We start from the raw sequence: 19,494 nt of genomic DNA, 5'->3' as shown, positions 1-19,494 counted from the left end.
AAATATGTCATTTGAGGAACATTTGAAACACACCACATGCAAAAGGAATAAAAAATCTAAAAACGTGAAAAAAAAATGTCTGGTGATGGAAATTATTTAGAGTTGCGGAGATGGATGTACACGCATAGAGATGCTAACGGGAGAGTGACGAAAGAGTATTTGGAAGGACTAGAGACATTTATGCACACTACAAGAAATATGAGTATTGGTAGCACATCACCGTAGCACGAATTCACAAACTGCTACTAAAAGTGTCTAGTTGGAATGTCTTACTTTATTGCAGCGTTAAAGTAGTGTTATGCAGCATTTTGTAGGATTTTTAAGAAGCGGGAAGTCAAAAATCTATTTTTTAATCTCTGTAACATTTACGAGCGCCAAATACTTAGTGAAAAAACACATTTGGCACCATAATATTTGGCTTTGTAGAAATAATTTTTTTTTGTTCTCGTATGTGTTGCGAAATGAGATTTGGGTTTTCAAATTGAAATTGAAGAGTATTAGATCTCTTCGCGAGACTAAGCCACGAAGGAGCTTGTGTCGGAGTTGCAGTGACGATAACTCCAAATCTCGTCCCCAATGTCTGCCTCACCGGCGAATATGAAGTCTCTCCACGGTTTCTTTCTTCTCTCACATGTGGTCCCCTCGGAGGCGTGCGGCAGAGGAGGAGCTTCGGAGGCGGCGAAGAATCAGAAACCAATTGCAGCGGTGGAGGCAAAATCGAACAGGCAGAGAGAGATTCCGGCGGAGTCTCCCGGATTAGGCTACGGCGGCGTTGTTGAGGTGAAGACCAAGAATCACAGGCTCTGGGCGGCTCTGTCTCGCGACGAGATCGAGGAAGACGTGTTCAGCATGATGGGAACAGGCCGTCTCAGTCGACCGCGAAAGAGGACGAAGACCTTGCAGAAATATCTCGATGTAAGTCACAAAGTGTTCGACGAATTGCCTCACACAAAACTTCAGCAAGAAGATTGTTTTTTATAGTGTATCGTGAATGTCTGTGAGTGTAGGTTATCTTTCCTGGGTTGTGTCTTGTGAGGATGAATGCTGATTGCTTCAGGGTATCCACTTCTCGCGCTAAGGTATGTTTAGGCTTGTTGAATCAACCTGCCCATTTTAAAGCTACATTGATCCGTAAGACTGTATGAAGTAGACTGTTATGTCTGAAGAGCTTAAGCAAGCTTTAGATCTGTCTTTGTAGATCTTAGGACCATGAATATGATATAAAGTTTACATTTTTATTGATTATTTTGACCAATGAGTGCTTAATATATAGTTAGTAGACAAAATTATGGCTTTGAAGTCTCAGTTCCAGTTATGGTTTGTGATTTCTGATCTTTTTGGCATTGCTTTTCATTGTGTTTGTCTCTGTATCTATGGACGTTTGGGATCGTATATATCTAGGGATGCTGTTTATACTTTGATAATTGTTACAGTGCAGTTTAAGCTGAGAGCCATGTTTCGTTCTTGCTCTCTTTATGATCTTTTATGCAACTTTCATGTGACTATTTCCCAAGTAGGCAAGTATGAGGGTGATATTAATTTGACATATAGCGTTGGTAGATCAAATAGTTAAAAGTTGTAATCTTTCTATGCAGATTATCATTGAGTGTCCTCTACACATCTTACACAGTTTGAAACTTTAGTCACTGATCTCTATTTAGCATTTAGCATTCTTCAGTGGTAAATGATGGTTACACGTTGCTGTGTTTGCAGATATTTTTAACAATTTGACCACAAATACACAAACTGGGACCAGATGTGGAGAGAAAGCCAAGGAGCGAGAAGCATTTTACTTTGAGGAATTCAGGAAATAGAGTTAGTATAAGACTTGACTAAGAGTTATGGTGATAGTATAACACATGTTTGATGTTAGGGTAAGACTTGGAAATTCTATGTAAAATGTATGGTTGATGAATTTAATGCAATATATAATATGTATATTTTAGTTGTAAATCAGTTTGCAGTTTATAATTTATGCAATACATTTTTATCAATGAAAAAAGAGGATGATTAGCAAAAGAATGATTAATGATATTTATAAAAGTTCTGTTTAAAATTTTGATTTGTAAATAATATTCTTTTATGATTTCCCACTAAATTTTGAAATTTCATAATAAAATAAAGATTATGTTTAGAAATTTCATAATAAACTTTAATATTTTCATAGTGTAACTTAAATCTTAAATTTAAACTAAAATTTAATATTTTTAAATGTATAGACTCAAAAACTAAATCTTTAATCTACATCCTAAATCTCATACTCTAAACCCTAAACCACATACCTCAAAACACTATATTCCAAACCCTAAACCTATTAATCATCTTGTTAAGTTTATATCATTAGTTTGATTTAGTTTAAATTTTAAATCTTATCATCTTGATAATCTTATATCATTAAATGAAACCTAAATTTGAAACACTAATCTTAAATGTACACCCTAAATCTAATACCCTAAACTCCAAACTTAAACCTTACATACAAAGTCACAAATCTAAAATTTTCAAATTTATAATATAAATTTAAACTTAAACTCCATTATATGCTACAACTCAAACTATAATATTAATTATAAATTTTAACCCTAAACCCTAAACCACTTACCTCATATTAACATATACCATAAAATATCAAATCTTAAATTATAAATAATTAATAATTCCCATAAGATAAATATATTACTCCAAATTATATATATAATATTTCAAATTATAAATTTACAAAATAAAGTTAAATCACCAAGTTAAAGTTTAAATAACTTTTACAATAACTATAAATAATTAGAGAGATAATTTGTATTGTTTTTTTAGAGCCATTGATTTTGATTTTGATCAAAGGCCCAAAATCATTTTGTCTATCTATCCTCACACTTTCTTCCTATTGGTCAATTTTTTTATGGCATGGATCACAACAAATCAATGGTTCACAGCCATTCATTAACTCTCATCCAACGGATACAATTAAACACATTTATTATTTTTTTCTTTCTTTTCTTCTTCCTCCTTTTCTCGTTTCTTGTTTCTCAGATTTCTCTCCTCTCTCTTCTCTCTCACAGTCACGACACTGCATCTCTTTTTCTTTTCAATTACTCGTCGGAAATCGAAAGCCCTGATTTCAGAGACTTGAAGGTGATATGGCTAAACTTTTTAGTCCGTGATTTGGATTATTCATCAGAGTTTCCTGGTTTTTTTTCTAAAAGGGTTTCTCTAAATCTGTCTTGTAGTTATGATGTGAAGTGCCAAATTCGGATTGTCTCCCTGTCTGAAACTGTTGATGAAAGTTTGAATCTTTTTCTGTTTTTGTTTTGAAAACTGGGTTTCAAGATAACCAGGAGATGAAGAAGATGAAGAACAGCCGGAGATGGAGAGAAGAGGCGGAGGCAGAGGAATAAGCAACGATGGAGATTGAAGAGCAGACAGAGACGCGTACGAAGATGACGAGCAGATCGAACGGTGGTGGTCGTGGCTGGTGGTCTAGGCGTCGTGGCGGCGGAGATTGAAGAAGAACGTGATTTAGTTAGGCTTAGTTAGGTTAGGTTTGGTTAGGGTTAGTTAATAAACCAGATTTGTATGTAAACCGGTTTTTGTAATAAACCCATACATTTGTAAACCAAAATTTTTAATAATAAATATTTCTTTTCACAAACCAATTATATTAGAATTTAATTCTAATTTTAAACCTGGATTAAAATATACTAATTTATAATTTCAATTAATAAAATATAAATGAGAAATAATAACATAGCATTGTATCTATGTTATTATAACATTTTTACAGCCTTATAAAAATGTCATGAAAATATACATTATAGCAATAAATCAATGCTATAAAAAGATTAATTAAGAGCAGACGTTTACCGCTACAATATGTCTATTTATTATAGCACATGAAAAAACGCTATGATAAGTGGGGGCTCTATTATAGCTGCGGCTGTCACGGCGTTCTTCGAAACGCTACGAGAACCCTATGATAGCGTTTTTCGGGTGCTACTAATACCGATTTTTCTTGTAGTGGCATCAAGCAGATTCTACACCGCTCGCCCAAGAAAGCGGTAAGATGTTTTGTCCTTGTCGAAAATGCAACAATTCAAAACTGGCAACTCGTGAAAATGTTTGGAAGCATTTAATAAATAGAGGTTTCATGCCAAATTACTATATCTGGTTTCAACATGGAGAAGGTTATAATTATGAGAATGAAGCTAGTAGTAGTAATAGCAATTTTCAGAATGAACCGGTTGATCATTTGCATAATCAACATAGATACCATCAGGAGGAGCAGATGGTAGATAATTATGATAGGGTTCATGATATGGTAGCTGATGCATTTGTTGCTCATGATGATGATGAAGTTGAAGAACCTAACATAGATGCAAAAAAGTTTTATGAAATGTTAGATGCTGCGAATCAGCCACTTTACAGTGGTTGTAGAGAAGGTCTCTCTAAATTGTCGTTGGCTGCTAGAATGATGAGTATTAAAACTGATCATAATCTACCTGAAAGTTGCATGAATGCATGGACAGACTTGTTTAAAGAGTATTTGCCGGAAGACAATGTCTCTGCTGATTCTTATTATGAGATTCAGAAACTAGTTTATAGTCTGGGGTTGCCTTCTGAGATGATAGACGTTTGCATCGACAACTGCATGCTCTACTGGGGAGATGATGAGAAGTTAGAAGAGTGTCGATTCTGCAAGAAGCCACGATTCAAACCGCAAGGACGAGGACGTAATAGGGTACCGTACCAAAGGATGTGGTACCTACCAATTACCGACAGATTGAAAAGATTGTATCAATCTGAGGAGACTGCTGGAAAAATGAGATGGCATGCCGAGCATACTCAGACGGATGGTGAGATGACTCATCCATCAGATGCAAGAGCTTGGAAACATTTTAACAAAATATATCCACAATTCGCTAGCAATAGCCGAAATGTGTATATGGGATTATGCACGGACGGATTTAGTCCCTTCGGTATGTCAGGGAGACAATATTCATTGTGGCCAGTCTTTATGACGCCATACAACCTGCCTCCAGATATGTGCATGCAACGGGAGTTTCTGTTCTTGACCATATTAATACCTGGTCCGAACCATCCAAAAAGGTCTCTGGATGTCTTTCTACAGCCACTGATAAAAGAGTTGAAAGATTTGTGGTCAACAGGGGTGAGGACGTACGACTGCTCAACGAAGACAAATTTTACGATGCGAGCGATGCTTTTGTGGACCATAAGTGACTTTCCTGCTTATGGGATGTTGTCTGGGTGGACTACACATGGGAGATTATCTTGTCCATATTGTAATGGAACGACAGATGCATTTCAGCTGAAGAACGGTAGGAAGACAAGTTGGTTCGATTGTCACCGGCGATTTCTTCCCATTAATCATCCTTATCGAAGAAACAGGAAATTGTTTAGGCAGAAAAGGGTTGTGAGAGACACTCCTCCTCCGTATTTAACTGGAGAACAAATTGAACAGCAAATCGATTACTACGGAGCTCAAGAAACAGTTCGTTGTGGTGGTAATTGGCATGTTCCCGGTAATATGCCTGATTATTATGGAGTTCAGCACAACTGGCATAAGAAGAGTATATTTTGGGAGTTGCCGTATTGGAAGGATCTTCTTTTGCGCCACAACCTAGATGTGATGCATATTGAGAAGAATTTTTTTGAGAACATCATGAATACAATATTGAATGTTCCAGGGAAGACAAAAGACAATCAAAAATCGAGGTTGGACTTGCCTGATATTTGCTCAAGACCCGAGTTACATATAAAAAGCAATGGACAAGTTCCTGTACCGGTATTCAGATTGTCTTCAGAACAAAAGTCGGTCTTGTTCAACTGGGTTGCATCAGCAGTGAAGTTTCCTGATGGGTATGTTTCAAACCTCTCTAGATGTGTTGAAAAGGGCCAAAAGTTCTCCGGGATGAAGAGTCATGATTGTCATGTCTTTATGCAAAGACTACTTCCCTTTGCATTTGCGGAGCTACTTCCAACAAAAGTACATGAAGCACTTGCAGGTAATATATTATTACTCACACTAATTAATTTCTTAATTTATTTTTCAAAAATATGCACTAATAATTTGCTTAATTGTTTTTGGAATATACAAAGCCATTGGAGCATTTTTCAGGGACTTGAGCACTCGCACTCTTAAAGAGGATGTCGTAGAACAACTTCACGAGAACATTCCAATCTTATTGTGCAACTTGGAGATGATATTTCCTCCCTCATTTTTTGACGTCATGGAGCATTTAGCTGTCCACCTCCCGTATGAGGCGTTGCTTCGAGGACCAGTACATTATGGATGGATGTATCAGTATGAGCGGGCCATGAAATATTTGAAGGGAAAGGCAAAAAACCTCGCAAATGTTGAAGGTTCTATAATTGCTGGAAGTTTGACGGAAGAAACATCTCACTTCACATCGTACTACTTTGCACCTAATGTACGGACCCGACAAAGAGCTCCAAGAAGATATGATGATGGTGGTGTTGCCCCAACATATGCAGTTGCTGGTGTTCCGGATATCTTTAGCCAGATTGGGCGAATGGGTGGGAAAACGAAAGAGGTTTGGTGGTCGAGTGATGAAGACGCCCATAGTGCACACACTTACATTCTACTTAATTGTGAGGATCCATTTATGCGCTATTTTGAAAGGTAACATATATGGAAAGTTCTAAACTAATTGTAATTAAAATATATTTTTCAAATGATGATATAACTAATAAAATATGTGCATTTTACAGCCTATTTGTTAGTCAAGTCCAAGAAGCTATCCCAGGTATATCCACAAGTGAGGTAGATAAAAGGAAAGATCGACACTTTATTAAATGGTTGAAGAGTCAGGTATTTACTCCAATCCGATATTTTTTTCGTCCACGGGGTGTAACGAAAGACGTTTGTTTCAATGTTCTCTTTAATTTAATTTTGCAGGTTGAATATGAGGATCCAGATTATCTCATATGGTTTCACGAATTAGTTCAGGGTCCACTTGCAAAGGTCACCATATCACCAATGTATTTCTCACGAGGCTTTACTTTTCATACGTACTAGTATGGTAAACACCGGGCGACCAGCAATTATGGAATTTGTGTGAAAGGCGAAACCGATTTCTACGGGATCTTGCAGGAGATTATTGAAGTGGAATTCTCTGGGTTATTGAAGCTGAAATGCGTCATATTCAAATGTGACTGGTTCGACCCCGTGGTCAACAGAGGTGTTCGATTTAACAAATTCGGTGTAGTTGATGTTAATGGTGGACGGATGTACAACAAATTCGAGCCTTTCATATTAGCTTCGCAAGCAGACCAAGTTAGCTTCCTACCATACCCGAGGTTGCGAGAATCTGGAATAAGTTGGTTAGCTGTTATCAAAGTTACACCCCGTGGACGAATAATCGGTGGAGAAGAACCACCTTTGCAAGAAGAACACATCAATGAAGTCGAAGAACCTGAACAACAAATGGAAGACATCCTACTCATTGATCCGCATAATCATGAGTATGAAGATCTTCCCGACGATACCACTGACGATGCTGTTGAGGACGAGTTTAATGAAAGTGATGATGTTTCTAGTGTTGAAGAGAATGATGATGTATCTGAAAGATGATGTAATTATTTAAAAATATTATTTATTTTCAGACTTGATTAATGCATTTGGGGTTTAGGGTATGGGGTTTGGTGTTTGAGATTGAGTTATAAGTTAAAGGATGTTTGAGGTTTGGTGTTTGTGGTTTACATTTTTAGGGATTTTAAGGTTATCGACGTTAATTCCTCGTAAAGAAAAACACGGGCCTTGCAAAATCCACGTAAGCTGATTTCGTCGTAAAGCACACGTTAAAAATAAACACGGGCCTTGCAAATTCCACGTAAGCGTGCGTGGTGCTTACGACGAAATCAGCTTACGTGGAAATAACAAGCCTTTTAGCTGTTTCGTCGTAAAGACCTCGTTAATTTACGTTGATTTAACGAGTTTCGTGTTTAAATCCCTAAAACTCTAAACCCCAAACCCCAAACCTCAATCTATATATGTTTTCACTTAGCAGACACAATAAACCTGTATAATTAACATTGTATGATTAAAAAAATTAAGAATTTAAAACATCAAACCCAAAATTAACCAAAACTTCCTTAACTTATAAGTGAATCATATATAAGGTTTACATTGCTAAACTCAATTCACTCAAGAAGACTTAATAAACATGCATATTTAAAATTTCTTGATTAAATTAACTTAACACATATAGATGTTACTAGTAATGGGATAGGGGTTTAGGGATTTAGGGATTTAGGGTAAAGGGTTAGGGGTTTAGGGATTTACAAAATAACCTCGTTAAAAACTCGTAATTAACGTGTCCTTTACGACGAAAAAAGAAACTATCCTTGCTAATTCCACGTAAGCTTGCGAGGTCTTTACGACGAAACTTGCTTACGTGGAATTAGCAAGGATTGTTTCTTTTTTCGTCGTAATAACCACGCTTGTTTACGAGGAATTAACATGTTTTTATGAAATCCCTATACCCTAAACCCCAAACCTCAATCTATATATATACGGTTTCGATTCACTTAAAAAATAAATTAAACCTATATAATTAAAATTTCATGATTAAAAAAATAATAAAAATTAGGAATTTGAGGTTTAGGGTTTAGGGAATGTAAAAAAAAATGCTAAATCCACGATTTCGTCGTAATATCCACGTGAACAAAAAACACGGGCCTTGCAGTTTCGTCGTAAAGTTAAAAAGACGGGCCTTGCAAAATCGTCGTAAATAATGACACGGGCCTTGCTGTTTCGTCGTAAATTTACGAGGACTTTACGTCCCTATGTAATCTTATATATACCCGCGAAAACCAGCCACTTCATTTCGTCCCAATTTCCTCTCCTACACCTCCCAAGGTTCTCTCTAATCTCTCTCTAGAATTAGGTGGTTTAGTTTAGTGAATTTAGATAGGTTTATAGTTGATTAGGTGGTTAGTGTAGAGAATTTTGATTAGTTTGATTTCTTCTACTTGTTTTTTCTAACAATCTGAATTTTTTTTCAGATGGTTAGAAAGAACAAGCAGAAGAAAACCCCCCACTACAGTCAGATGTTCTGTGGTGATCCTGCTGCTGGATCATCATCTTCAGCTCCCGGTTCCTCCATCCCGGAGATTGTCCCGGAGTCTCAGTCACAGCCACCACCGGTTCCTCCATCTGGTGCACCACCCCCACCTGCTGCACCTCAGGCGGTTCCAGATCCGGTTGCACCCGGATACATTCATCCGGAGTTGCGGGTGCCGCCGACCGCTCCTTTTGCTCGGTACACGGTTGAGGATCTTCTCGCTCAACCAGGCCGAGCCGGTTTACCGGTTTTAGACCCCGACCGACCAGAGGAGACTCTGTGGTACGTAATTTTTTTTATTTAAATATTTTTAAAATTATTAATACTTTTTTAATATTTTAACTTTCTTTTTTTCAGGTTTGGGGTCGACAATTCTGTCGCTACGAGCGTATCCGATATCATCAAAGGATACTTCTCAGAGGCTCACCCAAACTGGAAAAAGACGCCGCACCACGTTAGAAACACGTGGTTCAAGATGTTTGCTGTAAGTTTTTTAAAATAATTATTTTAAGTTTAATTTTTATTATTAACTTTTATTTCGTTAATAGTTTTTAACTAATTATTAATTTTTTGGGTTTAAAAATGCAGCAAAGATACCATTGGTCCATCGGGGTTCACGAGGACGTGAAACGGGAGTTCACCGCAAAGGCGAAGAAGCGGTTGTTGGACACCGTAGGCAACTGGAAGGAGGACTGGATCTACAAGGGTTACAAGGACGGGCAACCCGCTGAGCTGACCAAGGATGTCTACGATGGTCTCATCCGTTACTGGGAGCTGCCATCATCCATTGCGATCTCCAACGCCTGCTCCGCCTCTCGTAACACCAAAGACGAGCACGGCAACGGCCCGATGCTTCACTGTACGGGTCAAAAACCCCATGCCCGTGTCCGCTTGGAAATGGTAATTAATTTCTAATTGTTTTTCATATTAAATATTTTAATAATTAATATGTACTTATATATGTATATTGATTCTAACTTTTTAAATTTTAAATATTTTCAGGCTAAAGAGACGGGACAACTCCCATCTCTTAAAGAGCTTTACGAGAGGACCCACAAGACCAAGGCGGGGGTATTTGTGGATCCGAGGTCCGAGCAAATCTACAACGATGTCGTTGCTCGGATTGAAGACCGCCAAACCCAGCTGACCCAGCAATCTCCCGATGGAATACCGGTCGTATTATCCACTCAAGAAGTGGATCAGATTTACGAGGAGGTAAAAATTTTACCTTTTAATCTACTTTTAATCTATTTTTTTAAATTATTAACATTAAACTTTATTTTTTCTTTGTAGGTCGTCCCTAAGAAAAAGGGACGTACGTTGGGAATCGGTTCCGTCAACGATGTCCCAAGAGCGACATCGTCTTATGGTCAGAGACGAGCCGACGAAGTCACTGAGCTGCGTTCGGAGTTACACTCGACGCGGACTCAGTTGGCGTCGACGCAGACGGAGTTGGAGTCTACGCGCCAATCATTCCAAGCTCGTATGGGTGGAGTGGAGGGGTTTCTGGAAGTTATATCTTCTGGAAATCCCCAATGGGAGGAGTTGTTGGCGGATATGCGACGACGGAACCCGGTTCCCGAGCCTTCTCGTACTCAGCAGCAAGAGGAGGAACTACAGAGGAGGAGTGAAGACCTCTATCGGGAAACGATCCACCGCCCCGGCCCGACTTAGTTTTTTTTTTTCTATGTATTAATATTAAAATTCTAAACTTTTATTTATATAATATTTTCGGTTTTAATTTATTCCAAATTTTTAATATTTTCGCATTAGTAATTATTTATATTTCTAATATTTTTGAAATAATTATTTTCTATAATATTAAAATTTAAATTTAAAAAATAAATTAGTTAAAAAAATCGAAGCAAATTCCTCGTTAACTCACGAGGAATTGACGAGTAAGTGGACGTGTAAAGAACGACGAAATCTTACGACGAATCTACGTGTCAAATTCTACGTTTCCTTTACGACGAAAGTTTACGTCTACTTTACGTGTATTATTTACGTTTACTTTACGAGTATTATTTACGTTTTTCTTACGAGGATAGTTTACGTGTATTTTACGAGGAAATATTACGTGTCTTTTACGTGGAAATATAGCGTCCACTTTACGTGGAAATCTACGTGTTCTTTACGACGAAATATTAACCTTCTTTTTACGACGAAATGGGTCCCTCGTACTTTTACGACGAGATGGCGATTAAATATCCGTTACGACCAAACTTTAACGACGATATGCGTTTCCTCGCTAAATCGTCGTAAAGACGTATTTACGACGATTTAGCGAGGAAAATGGTCGTCGTTAAAATCGTGTTTTCTTGTAGTGAGATAAGGTGTGCCAAGTTCTTAAGATCATTCAAGATCTATCACAAAACATAATTGTCGTCAGTGGTATATAATGTTGATTTCTAAGACAAGACTTGCTTATTATTTTAATAATAGATAACCAAAAACATTGTTCCAGCTGCAGAAGAAATAGAATTCGAACTGTTTGTGAACTACTTATAGAGTAGCATGATATACATTTTAATTTATCAAAATATCATGAAAACTCGGTGATTGGTGCTTTCCATGTGCCTGACCCGAAAGAACCTTGTTGGATTTGAACCAAAGTTGGATAATACTTGACAAGAATTGAGCAGTTAGATCTTACATCATGAAGGTCCACTTTTATGTGTTTATAATTCTCTCCCACAATGTGTAAGCAGTTACTAGAGTTACTGTATTTAGTGGGATGCAGTAAAACTTTAGCCTCCCGATCGACAGAGAAACTCATTCCAGCACGAAACCCAATAAACTGCTGTGAATGGATTCGTTTCACTGTTAGGAGTTTACTCCATGACATGTCTCCGGTACCTTTAATCTTAGTTGCCATCCATACATCTATATCGCGTACCTCCTCATCACGTGAAGAAGTTAAGATACAAAGATTTTTCTCTTCTCTAGTCACTGATAAACCATAAATATTGCAAGAAAGAGGATTAACCGGAAGAGAAACACGTCCAAACCTCTCTGTTGAATAATCAAAACATTGCAATGCAGCATTCCTCATCCCCGTTGGAGAATAAGTAGAAGTAAGCCAGTAAGTATTTCCATCCACAGACGTGCCCTGTCTCAAGTCCCTTGGAATGAACCACTCTCTAGTCTCACCAACAACACTCCATGAATTAGATGTGAAGTCATAGATTTCGTACTCAACAAGGCGTAGAGGCCGGTGACCATATCCATGATGATGCACCCTCAATATTTTGTACTTGTTGTTGCATGAGGATTTACCGAGAGCGTACGCATTAGAACTATATCTGAAATCTAACGATGATTTGATGATTCTACTGGTTTCCCCTGAACATGGATTCCAAACAACCAATGTATTCTCCGCGGTGGTACATAGCAATAAACCATCGCAGTGAAAGACGTGACGTATAAGGACTTCTTTCAACGAAGAACTTGAAAGAGGGTCATTGATGCTGAACTGACTTATTACCTTTTCAACGTTGTTGTTGTGAATGCCATGGAGATTAAGCCTAACTAAATAGACCTCACCATAAATTACCATGACAAAAAGAGAGTTCTTAGCAAGTCTCCGGTCTCTTTTTATAAGAGCATTCCACCCTTTTGAGGTAGATTGGAACCGTGCCAGTGAAGCCTCCGGAAACCTAGAGAGTATCTCCACAAGCAAATCCTCGGGAAGATATATTGTGTTTCTTTTGTTCTTCACTTTTTCTGTCATCAATGATTGTCTCTTCCTTTTCACCATCTTTAACAAGAGTCTCCTCTTCAGCATCTTTAAGCAGAGAGTTTTTTAGATAACTTGGAGACCAAAGCCGTGCTTCAGAACTTCCCAATTTGGTTGTATAAAATAAAACCCTGGTAACTTATTTTTGTGTGAGAAGGACAAAAACTATGATTTCGAATTAAATAGATTAAAATAAGTTAAAGTACTCCATTAACAATTTTAAGAAATGAACTTGATAATCTATTTAGAAAAAGAGACGGTGATTTATGAGCTAATTAATTATTAAGCGTATTTATAAAACTTCGAAAGGCTCATTAATAAAAAAAGTTAAAGACCCATAATACCGTGCACCCCAAGGTTTTATCTGTCGTTCCTAAAATCTAAAGCCTCTCTCTCGATCGCTGTAAACGAAAGAAACCCACGATAGGATCGATCTTCCCCTTCGGTTTCCGAGGTTCGTATTCTTCGAATTGGAATACTATTAGGATTTTTTTTTTCTACTATGATTAGGTTTTGCTTGTCATGTTAGAATATTTGGTATACAGTTACGGCCTCTTATTAGCTAATCTGAATGACATTCATCGATGAGTGATTGCGAATTCGACCTGATTTCCTTGTCATGTAAATTTAGTTTTCTTGCAGTTTCTTGAAAGTTATGGTAGTAGATAGCGAGGACATGGTTGATTCATCTCTAGCGATCAATAGTGTTAATGCTGCAGATAACGTGCTTGTAACAGTTCCAGCAGCAGAGCATGGAGGAGATAATTCTGGTAATTTCTTCTGGTTTTCAATCGTGTGTATGATGAGCACATCTCTTTGCTTATTCCTGCACGTACGTTGTTACAGGTTTGGAGTTGCTCCTATCGAATACTGTTAAGGATACTTGTTCAGCGCCTTCTATACCTCGATTGCCCTAATTGAAGAGACAGAGAAGATAGCTCAGGTATGTGTGTGGATTTTATTGTTTAACATCTAAATCATGTTTACCATTACTTATATGTGAAAAAGGGTATTTTTATTCCGTTGATTAAGATTGTGGTAATGTTTTTCTTTGCACTAGTTACCGGACGACATAGAAAAAATCCGGAAGGTGTATGATGCTTTCCTTGCTGAGTTTCCTCTATGTCATGACTATTGGAAAAAGTATGCGGATCATGAGGCTCGGGTAGGAGAAATGGGCCAGCCCTTGCGCGTTTATGAAAGAGCCGTTGCCTCTATGAAATACTCAGTGGACATGTGGATGCATTATTGCGTTTATACCATCAATTCACACGATCCTGATAAAGCATCCGTTAGGCGGTAATTAATGTTTATATAACATTCATTACATCTGTCTGCGTCTTTCAGCTCATTACATTCTTTTTTTTTTTACTCTCATGCTACTGCAGACTTTTCGAACGAGCTTTGGATCACGTCGGAACTGATTATCTGTCATCTCCACTGTGGGACAAATACCTTGAATATGAGTCAACGCTCAAGGACTGTGGCCGTCTTGCCATGATTTACACCAAAATATTGAACAACCCTATTCAAAGTCTGGATAGATACTTTAACAGGTAAATTTTTCCAAGTGATATATCATTAAAATAATTTTCCTCTATTTGGATAGAGTCAGTTGATGTGATTTGTGATTGTTATGTTTAGAAAACAATATCTTGATGCACAATGTAGAATATTTTTTTTCTGTTGTTGATAAGTGGTAGTTGCCTCTTGCTACAGCTTTAAGAAACTAGCCGAAGAACTCCCTCTTTCGGACATAAAGAGGGCTGTGGCGTTTGCTGCTACTAGCGATGCTTCAGAGAGCGCATCATCTGAGTCTGATGGAAAGGCAGATGAAGGAAAATCTGAAACTGATCCAGAGGAGTTGAAAAATACATAGGCATCATAGAAACCAAGTACTCCCTCTGTTTTTTTAAGATATATGTTTTAGAAAAATAAATTGTTTCACAAAGATGTATTTTTTATGTTTCTTATACAAAAATTGCAAATTTCAATAAAATTGATTGAATTTATTGAAAGACTATTGGTTAAAATGCATTGGAATTTGATAATTTCTAAAAATGATGTATAATTAATGTGTTTTCTTAATATGTGTGAAAACACCAAAACATACATCTTTAAAAAACAGAGGGATTATATAAAAGCCAAAAAGTTTGAATCTAAGATCATTGGTTTTGAAGAGGCTATAGGAAAGCCCAGTTTCCATGTGCAGCCTCTCAGTGTTGCAGAGTGGGAATTGGCACAAGTATCTGAATTTTTTGGAGAGTGATGGAGACTTTGATAAGGTATTGGGGTGCTTAACTTTTTTTTATATGTGAAGATACAAGTATTTTATTGATTAAGTTGGTCCTCTGTGATATTATAGACTAAGTTGGTCCTCTGGTCCATCATATGCTTTATTTGGTTTCCATCATATATGTCTTAACATTAAATTATTTTTTCCAATAGGTGTTCCATCTGTATGAAAGATGTGTAGTTGCTTGTGCAAATTACCCTGAATACTGGATTCGCTATGCATTGTGCATGAAAGCAAGGGGAAGAATGGATATTGCAAAACACGTCCTTGCTAGAGCAACTAACGTGTATGTCAAGGTATGAAATGTGTGTTTACCAAACTTTTTGGGTAGTGTAATCGTGTGATTCTTTGTTACTTATTTGCTTTTTTCTTTATGTGGCAGAGACAACCAAAAATTCATCTTTTTGCAGCTGAATTTAATGAGCAGAATGAGGATATAATTGGTGCTAGAGCCTCGTTTAAATTACTGCATTCTGAAATATCCCCAGGACATCTTGAAGCAGTAATGAGACATGCGAACATGGAACTGCGCAAGGTAACAGATTAAATTATTATATTCCCCGCTCAACTTTTGCTTTACTTAATGGGAATTCGGCCAAAAAAATCATGAACTTTGCACGAATTGCCATAATAAACACGAACATATTGGCTGGCCAAAAAAACACCGAACTATATTTGATTTTAAACTTTAATCAGTAAGTTATCGCTGACTCGCCAAATTAAACACAAAGTTATCGCTGACTCGCCAAATTAAACACACCGTTACAGAATGGTTAAACGACGTTTGCAAAGATCGTTAAGTAAAACGACGTCGTTTTGAGATACAATGAAACGACGTCGTTTTTACCTATTTTTATTATCAAAAATATGTTGTTCGCGTGGATCGAACCTGAGAACTCATGGCCAAATAACGAGGTCTCTTGCCACTAGACTACTGTCACTTTTTAGAATATCCATAACATGTTTTCTTTTATTGAGTATCAAACAAATCTCAAAAATCTAAATTCTTTTCAAAAAAAATCCAAAAAATCTTAAAAATTCAAGAAAATTCTGAAAAGTAAAATTATAATTGAAATTACAAATAAGTTTTTTTTAAAAAAATATCAATACACTAAAAATTTCAAAAAAAATCTAAAATAATTCAAAAATGCAACGAATTAAATTTAATGATTAAAAAAACTTGAAACATATTTTTAAATAAATTAACTTATGTAATATAAAGTAAAATGATATTTATCACACTATAGATTTTAATATGAATAATATATTTAAGATAAAATAGACAAATGATAATTAAGATACAATAAACAATTGGTATTATCACTAAATTTTTTTTCTAAAATATGATAATAATTAAATGAAAAACATATATAGGGTGATAAATATCATTTTTTCTATTTTATCACAAATATATTCATTTATAAAAAAAATTGTATGATTAATGTATTTAAGATAAAATGCTCAAATGATCTTAGATACATTAATTTTTATAAAAAAAAATTAATGTTTTGATTTTTTTTAAATATTTATAATTTCAATTTTAATTTTACTTTTCAGAATTTTTTTGAATTTTTAAGATTTTTTTGGAATTTTTTAAAAAAGAATTTAAATTTTTCTAGATTTGTTTGATACTCAATAAAAGAAAACATGTTATGGATATTCTTAAAAGTGACAGTAGTCTAGTGGCAAGAAACCTCGTCATTTGGCCATGAGTTCTCAGGTTCGATCCACGCGAACAACATATTTTTGATGATAAAAGTAGGTAAAACGACGTCGTTTCATTCCATCTCAAAACGACGTCGTTTTACTTAACGATTGATTAACCACCGTCTTAACTGTTGGTTAACGGTGTCTTAATCTGGTCGGTCAATCAAAGTTTCTTAATAAACTGATAAAAGTCAACAAAAGTTCAGGCTTTTTTTGGCCAGTTTCGAGTCCATGTTTCTTTTGGTCATTCTCGCCATGTTCAGTGTTTTTTTGGCCGAATTCCCTTTACTTAATTGTCTCCTAATCTTATTTGTAGGGAAATTTATATGATGCTTGCTCTGTGTATGATGATGTGATTGCTGTTGAACGGAGGAAAAGGGGTTCCACAGTACTGCCACTGCTGTATTCTCAGTATTCAAAGTTTTCATACTTGGTATGTCAAATGGTCTATTAACTATGACTTCATAAAACCGATTTTTGGACTCCTTTTCTACTTTTTTCGTTTCAATGATATTTTCAGGTGTTAAATGATCCTGTGAAAGCTAGGACTATTGTAGCGGAAGCACTTTGCTACGTGAAACCGTCAAGACAGCTTATGATAGGTTCCGGAAGGCTTATTATCGAAGAAACAAGAGAGGAAGTGAGAAGGAAGTGGATGTTAGCGAGGGAAACACTTCAAACGAGTAACCTTCGGAATGAAAGAGAGGCTTTGAATAAAGGAGAAGAGTAGAGACCTTCGGGTTGAGAAGGAGTATTGTCAGTTACAGCTTTCAGCTGAGAGTTAAATAGAGAAGTCGTTAGTGTTTGTTAGTCATGCTTTGTATGTTGTTGTAGAGAGACGATATGAGTCCTCTGTTTCTAGTCGCTATGAGACTATCGATAATGGTGAACTCGTGATGAGAGTGATCCATTGTTGAACAACAAAGCTGTAAACACTTACTTCATATTCAATAAAGAGTTTGGGAAATTTACAAGTAAAGAGATATCTTGAATCTATCATTGGTGCGGCGAAACTCGATCGAAACAACCGCGAAGCGTAGAGATGGTGGAAACGCGTCACGGAGGAGATCGGGATAAGGTGACAGCCATGGCGGTAACTCCGGCGATGGATTTGACTCAGCTTCAAGCTGAAGTGGAGCTTGCGAATCAGAAATGCGAACGACTCGGTCAGAGTGATCGTACGACGACGAGGAGGCTCGATTCGATTGAATCAAAGATGGAGACATTGTCGAGTGAATCGAAAGCAAGATTCGAATCGATGGAGGATAAGATGAACAGTATTACAGACGCACTGACTCGGATGGAGAACTCGGCGATATTCAGTCAACGTCCGGGGAAAGAGCTCGCATCGTCATCGGAACTTCCTAATATTCAGGTACCGATTACTAATTCTGAATCGGGAAGATCTCCACAACAGTTAGGTTATCGGGGAATTGATGGAACTCTTGCCAATAGAGATAAGATGTTGAGAAAAATTGAAATGCCTGTGTTCTCTGGTGAGATGCCTTTCGATTGGATTTCTCGTGCTGAGAGATTTTTCAGGTTTGGTAACTTCAATGAGGAGGAGAAGCTTCATCTGGTCTCGCTGAGTTTAGAAGGATCTGTGTTGCAGTGGTTCAACGGAGAGATCATCAATGATCCGTTTGTTAATTGGGCACAGTTCACAGAACGATTATTGGATAGGTTCAGCGGTCCTATTGATAACGATCCTGCAGCAAGATTGTTCCGTATTCAACAAGAAGGGGATATTGCAGAGTATGTGAGTGAATTTGAAGCTTTGAGAAATCAAGTTACAGGAGTTGATGAAAAGAACTTGATAAGAGTGTTCTTCAATGGCTTGAAACCGGATATGAAGGAAGTAATACGTTTGAAGGAACCAGTCACATTGACTCAACACAAACTAGCGGTGTTGAAGATGCAGAAGACGACGTTCTGTAGCGTGATCAGCTCGGCCGCTAGTGAAGGGCGGGGAGGCTATCAAAGACAGACGTCAAGTAATCGAACGGGTTCTTACAATAACAAGCAACGTACTGAACCAATCAAGTTAGAAGCAACTCAAAATAAGGAGAACGTACCTCAGAACCGCAACTACGTGAGACCAAGGTTACAACACTCAGATGCAGAGTTGGATCGTATGAGGAAAGACAAAATTTGTTTCAAGTGTAAGGCACCTTGGTCACCAGCTCATAGAGACGTTTGTCCTCAAAAAGAATTTCGCGTCTTGACGGTTATTAACGGCCTTGAGCTCGAAGTGGTTGATCTACGTGACGAGATTGATGATCAACCCCAAGATACGAACCCACAGACACTTTATACGTTGTCACTTAATTCGTATCTTGGTATGGAATCCCCACGAACGACAAAGATGAGGGGTTTAATACAAAACAAAGAGGTGATAGTCATGCTCGATAGCGGAGCATCTCATAACTTCATTTCACCTGAAGTTGTGAACAAGCTACAACTGAAAGTTTCTGCTGACAGTAGCTTGAACGTGTTGTTGGGTAATGGAGTGACTGTGAATGCATTGGGAGTTTGCCAAGCAGTTCCATTCCAATTACATCAAACCAACTTCATAAGTGACTTCATCTCTCTTGAACTGGGGAACGTGGATGTGATACTCGGCGTTCAGTGGCTTGAAACATTAGGTGTTTGCGAAGTGG

General features: G+C 37.1%; 4 protein-coding genes, 1 long non-coding RNA gene and 1 pseudogene across 6 annotated transcripts; 5 read left to right on the top strand and 1 right to left on the bottom strand.

Annotated features, from left to right (window-relative positions):
- The first annotated feature begins 203 nt into the window (after window positions 1-203).
- Window positions 204-1,962, top strand: LOC130512710 (uncharacterized). 2 transcript variants are annotated; one of them, XM_057010956.1, is made up of 3 exons: window positions 204-915; window positions 1,008-1,079; window positions 1,714-1,962. In XM_057010956.1, exons 1-3 carry the CDS (start codon window positions 577-579, stop codon window positions 1,729-1,731), a joined length of 429 nt encoding a protein of 142 aa, XP_056866936.1. In that variant the 5' UTR covers window positions 204-576; the 3' UTR covers window positions 1,732-1,962. The 2 variants fall into 2 exon arrangements, with proteins under 2 accessions (XP_056866936.1, XP_056866935.1); XM_057010955.1 differs by lacking the exon at window positions 1,714-1,962 and having other exon boundaries at window positions 1,008-1,682.
- Window positions 1,963-2,981: 1,019 nt separating this feature from the next.
- On the top strand, window positions 2,982-3,643 carry LOC130512608 (uncharacterized). Its single transcript, XR_008946179.1, has 2 exons — window positions 2,982-3,126; window positions 3,222-3,643. It is a non-coding gene; the product is annotated as an uncharacterized LOC130512608 (long non-coding RNA).
- Window positions 3,644-4,022: 379 nt separating this feature from the next.
- Window positions 4,023-7,048, top strand: LOC130494829 (uncharacterized). The gene is made up of 6 exons (XM_056985634.1): window positions 4,023-6,014; window positions 6,109-6,196; window positions 6,253-6,265; window positions 6,342-6,652; window positions 6,742-6,841; window positions 6,929-7,048. Exons 1-6 carry the CDS (start codon window positions 4,055-4,057, stop codon window positions 7,046-7,048), a joined length of 2,592 nt encoding a protein of 863 aa, XP_056841614.1. The 5' UTR covers window positions 4,023-4,054.
- A 408-nt stretch (window positions 7,049-7,456) lies between these two features.
- LOC130494828 (uncharacterized) lies at window positions 7,457-10,769 on the top strand. The gene is made up of 6 exons (XM_056985633.1): window positions 7,457-7,588; window positions 9,037-9,377; window positions 9,453-9,579; window positions 9,684-9,995; window positions 10,098-10,310; window positions 10,389-10,769. The coding sequence occupies exons 1-6, from the start codon at window positions 7,457-7,459 to the stop codon at window positions 10,767-10,769; spliced, it is 1,506 nt and encodes a 501-aa protein (XP_056841613.1).
- Window positions 10,770-11,636: 867 nt separating this feature from the next.
- Window positions 11,637-12,835, bottom strand: LOC108861802 (putative F-box protein At4g10190). The gene has a single exon (XM_057010421.1). The coding sequence runs from the start codon at window positions 12,823-12,825 to the stop codon at window positions 11,638-11,640; it is 1,188 nt and encodes a 395-aa protein (XP_056866401.1). The 5' UTR covers window positions 12,826-12,835; the 3' UTR covers window position 11,637.
- A 651-nt stretch (window positions 12,836-13,486) lies between these two features.
- On the top strand, window positions 13,487-17,731 carry LOC108858153 (pre-mRNA-processing factor 39-1-like; annotated as a pseudogene).
- The last annotated feature ends 1,763 nt before the right edge of the window (window positions 17,732-19,494 follow it).

Source organism: Raphanus sativus, chromosome 5, assembly GCF_000801105.2.
Source record: "Raphanus sativus cultivar WK10039 chromosome 5, ASM80110v3, whole genome shotgun sequence".
In the NCBI taxonomy this organism is placed as follows: domain Eukaryota; kingdom Viridiplantae; phylum Streptophyta; class Magnoliopsida; order Brassicales; family Brassicaceae; genus Raphanus; species Raphanus sativus.
Note: the sequence above shows the minus strand (reverse complement) of the source record. Positions and strands in the feature narration are given on the sequence as shown.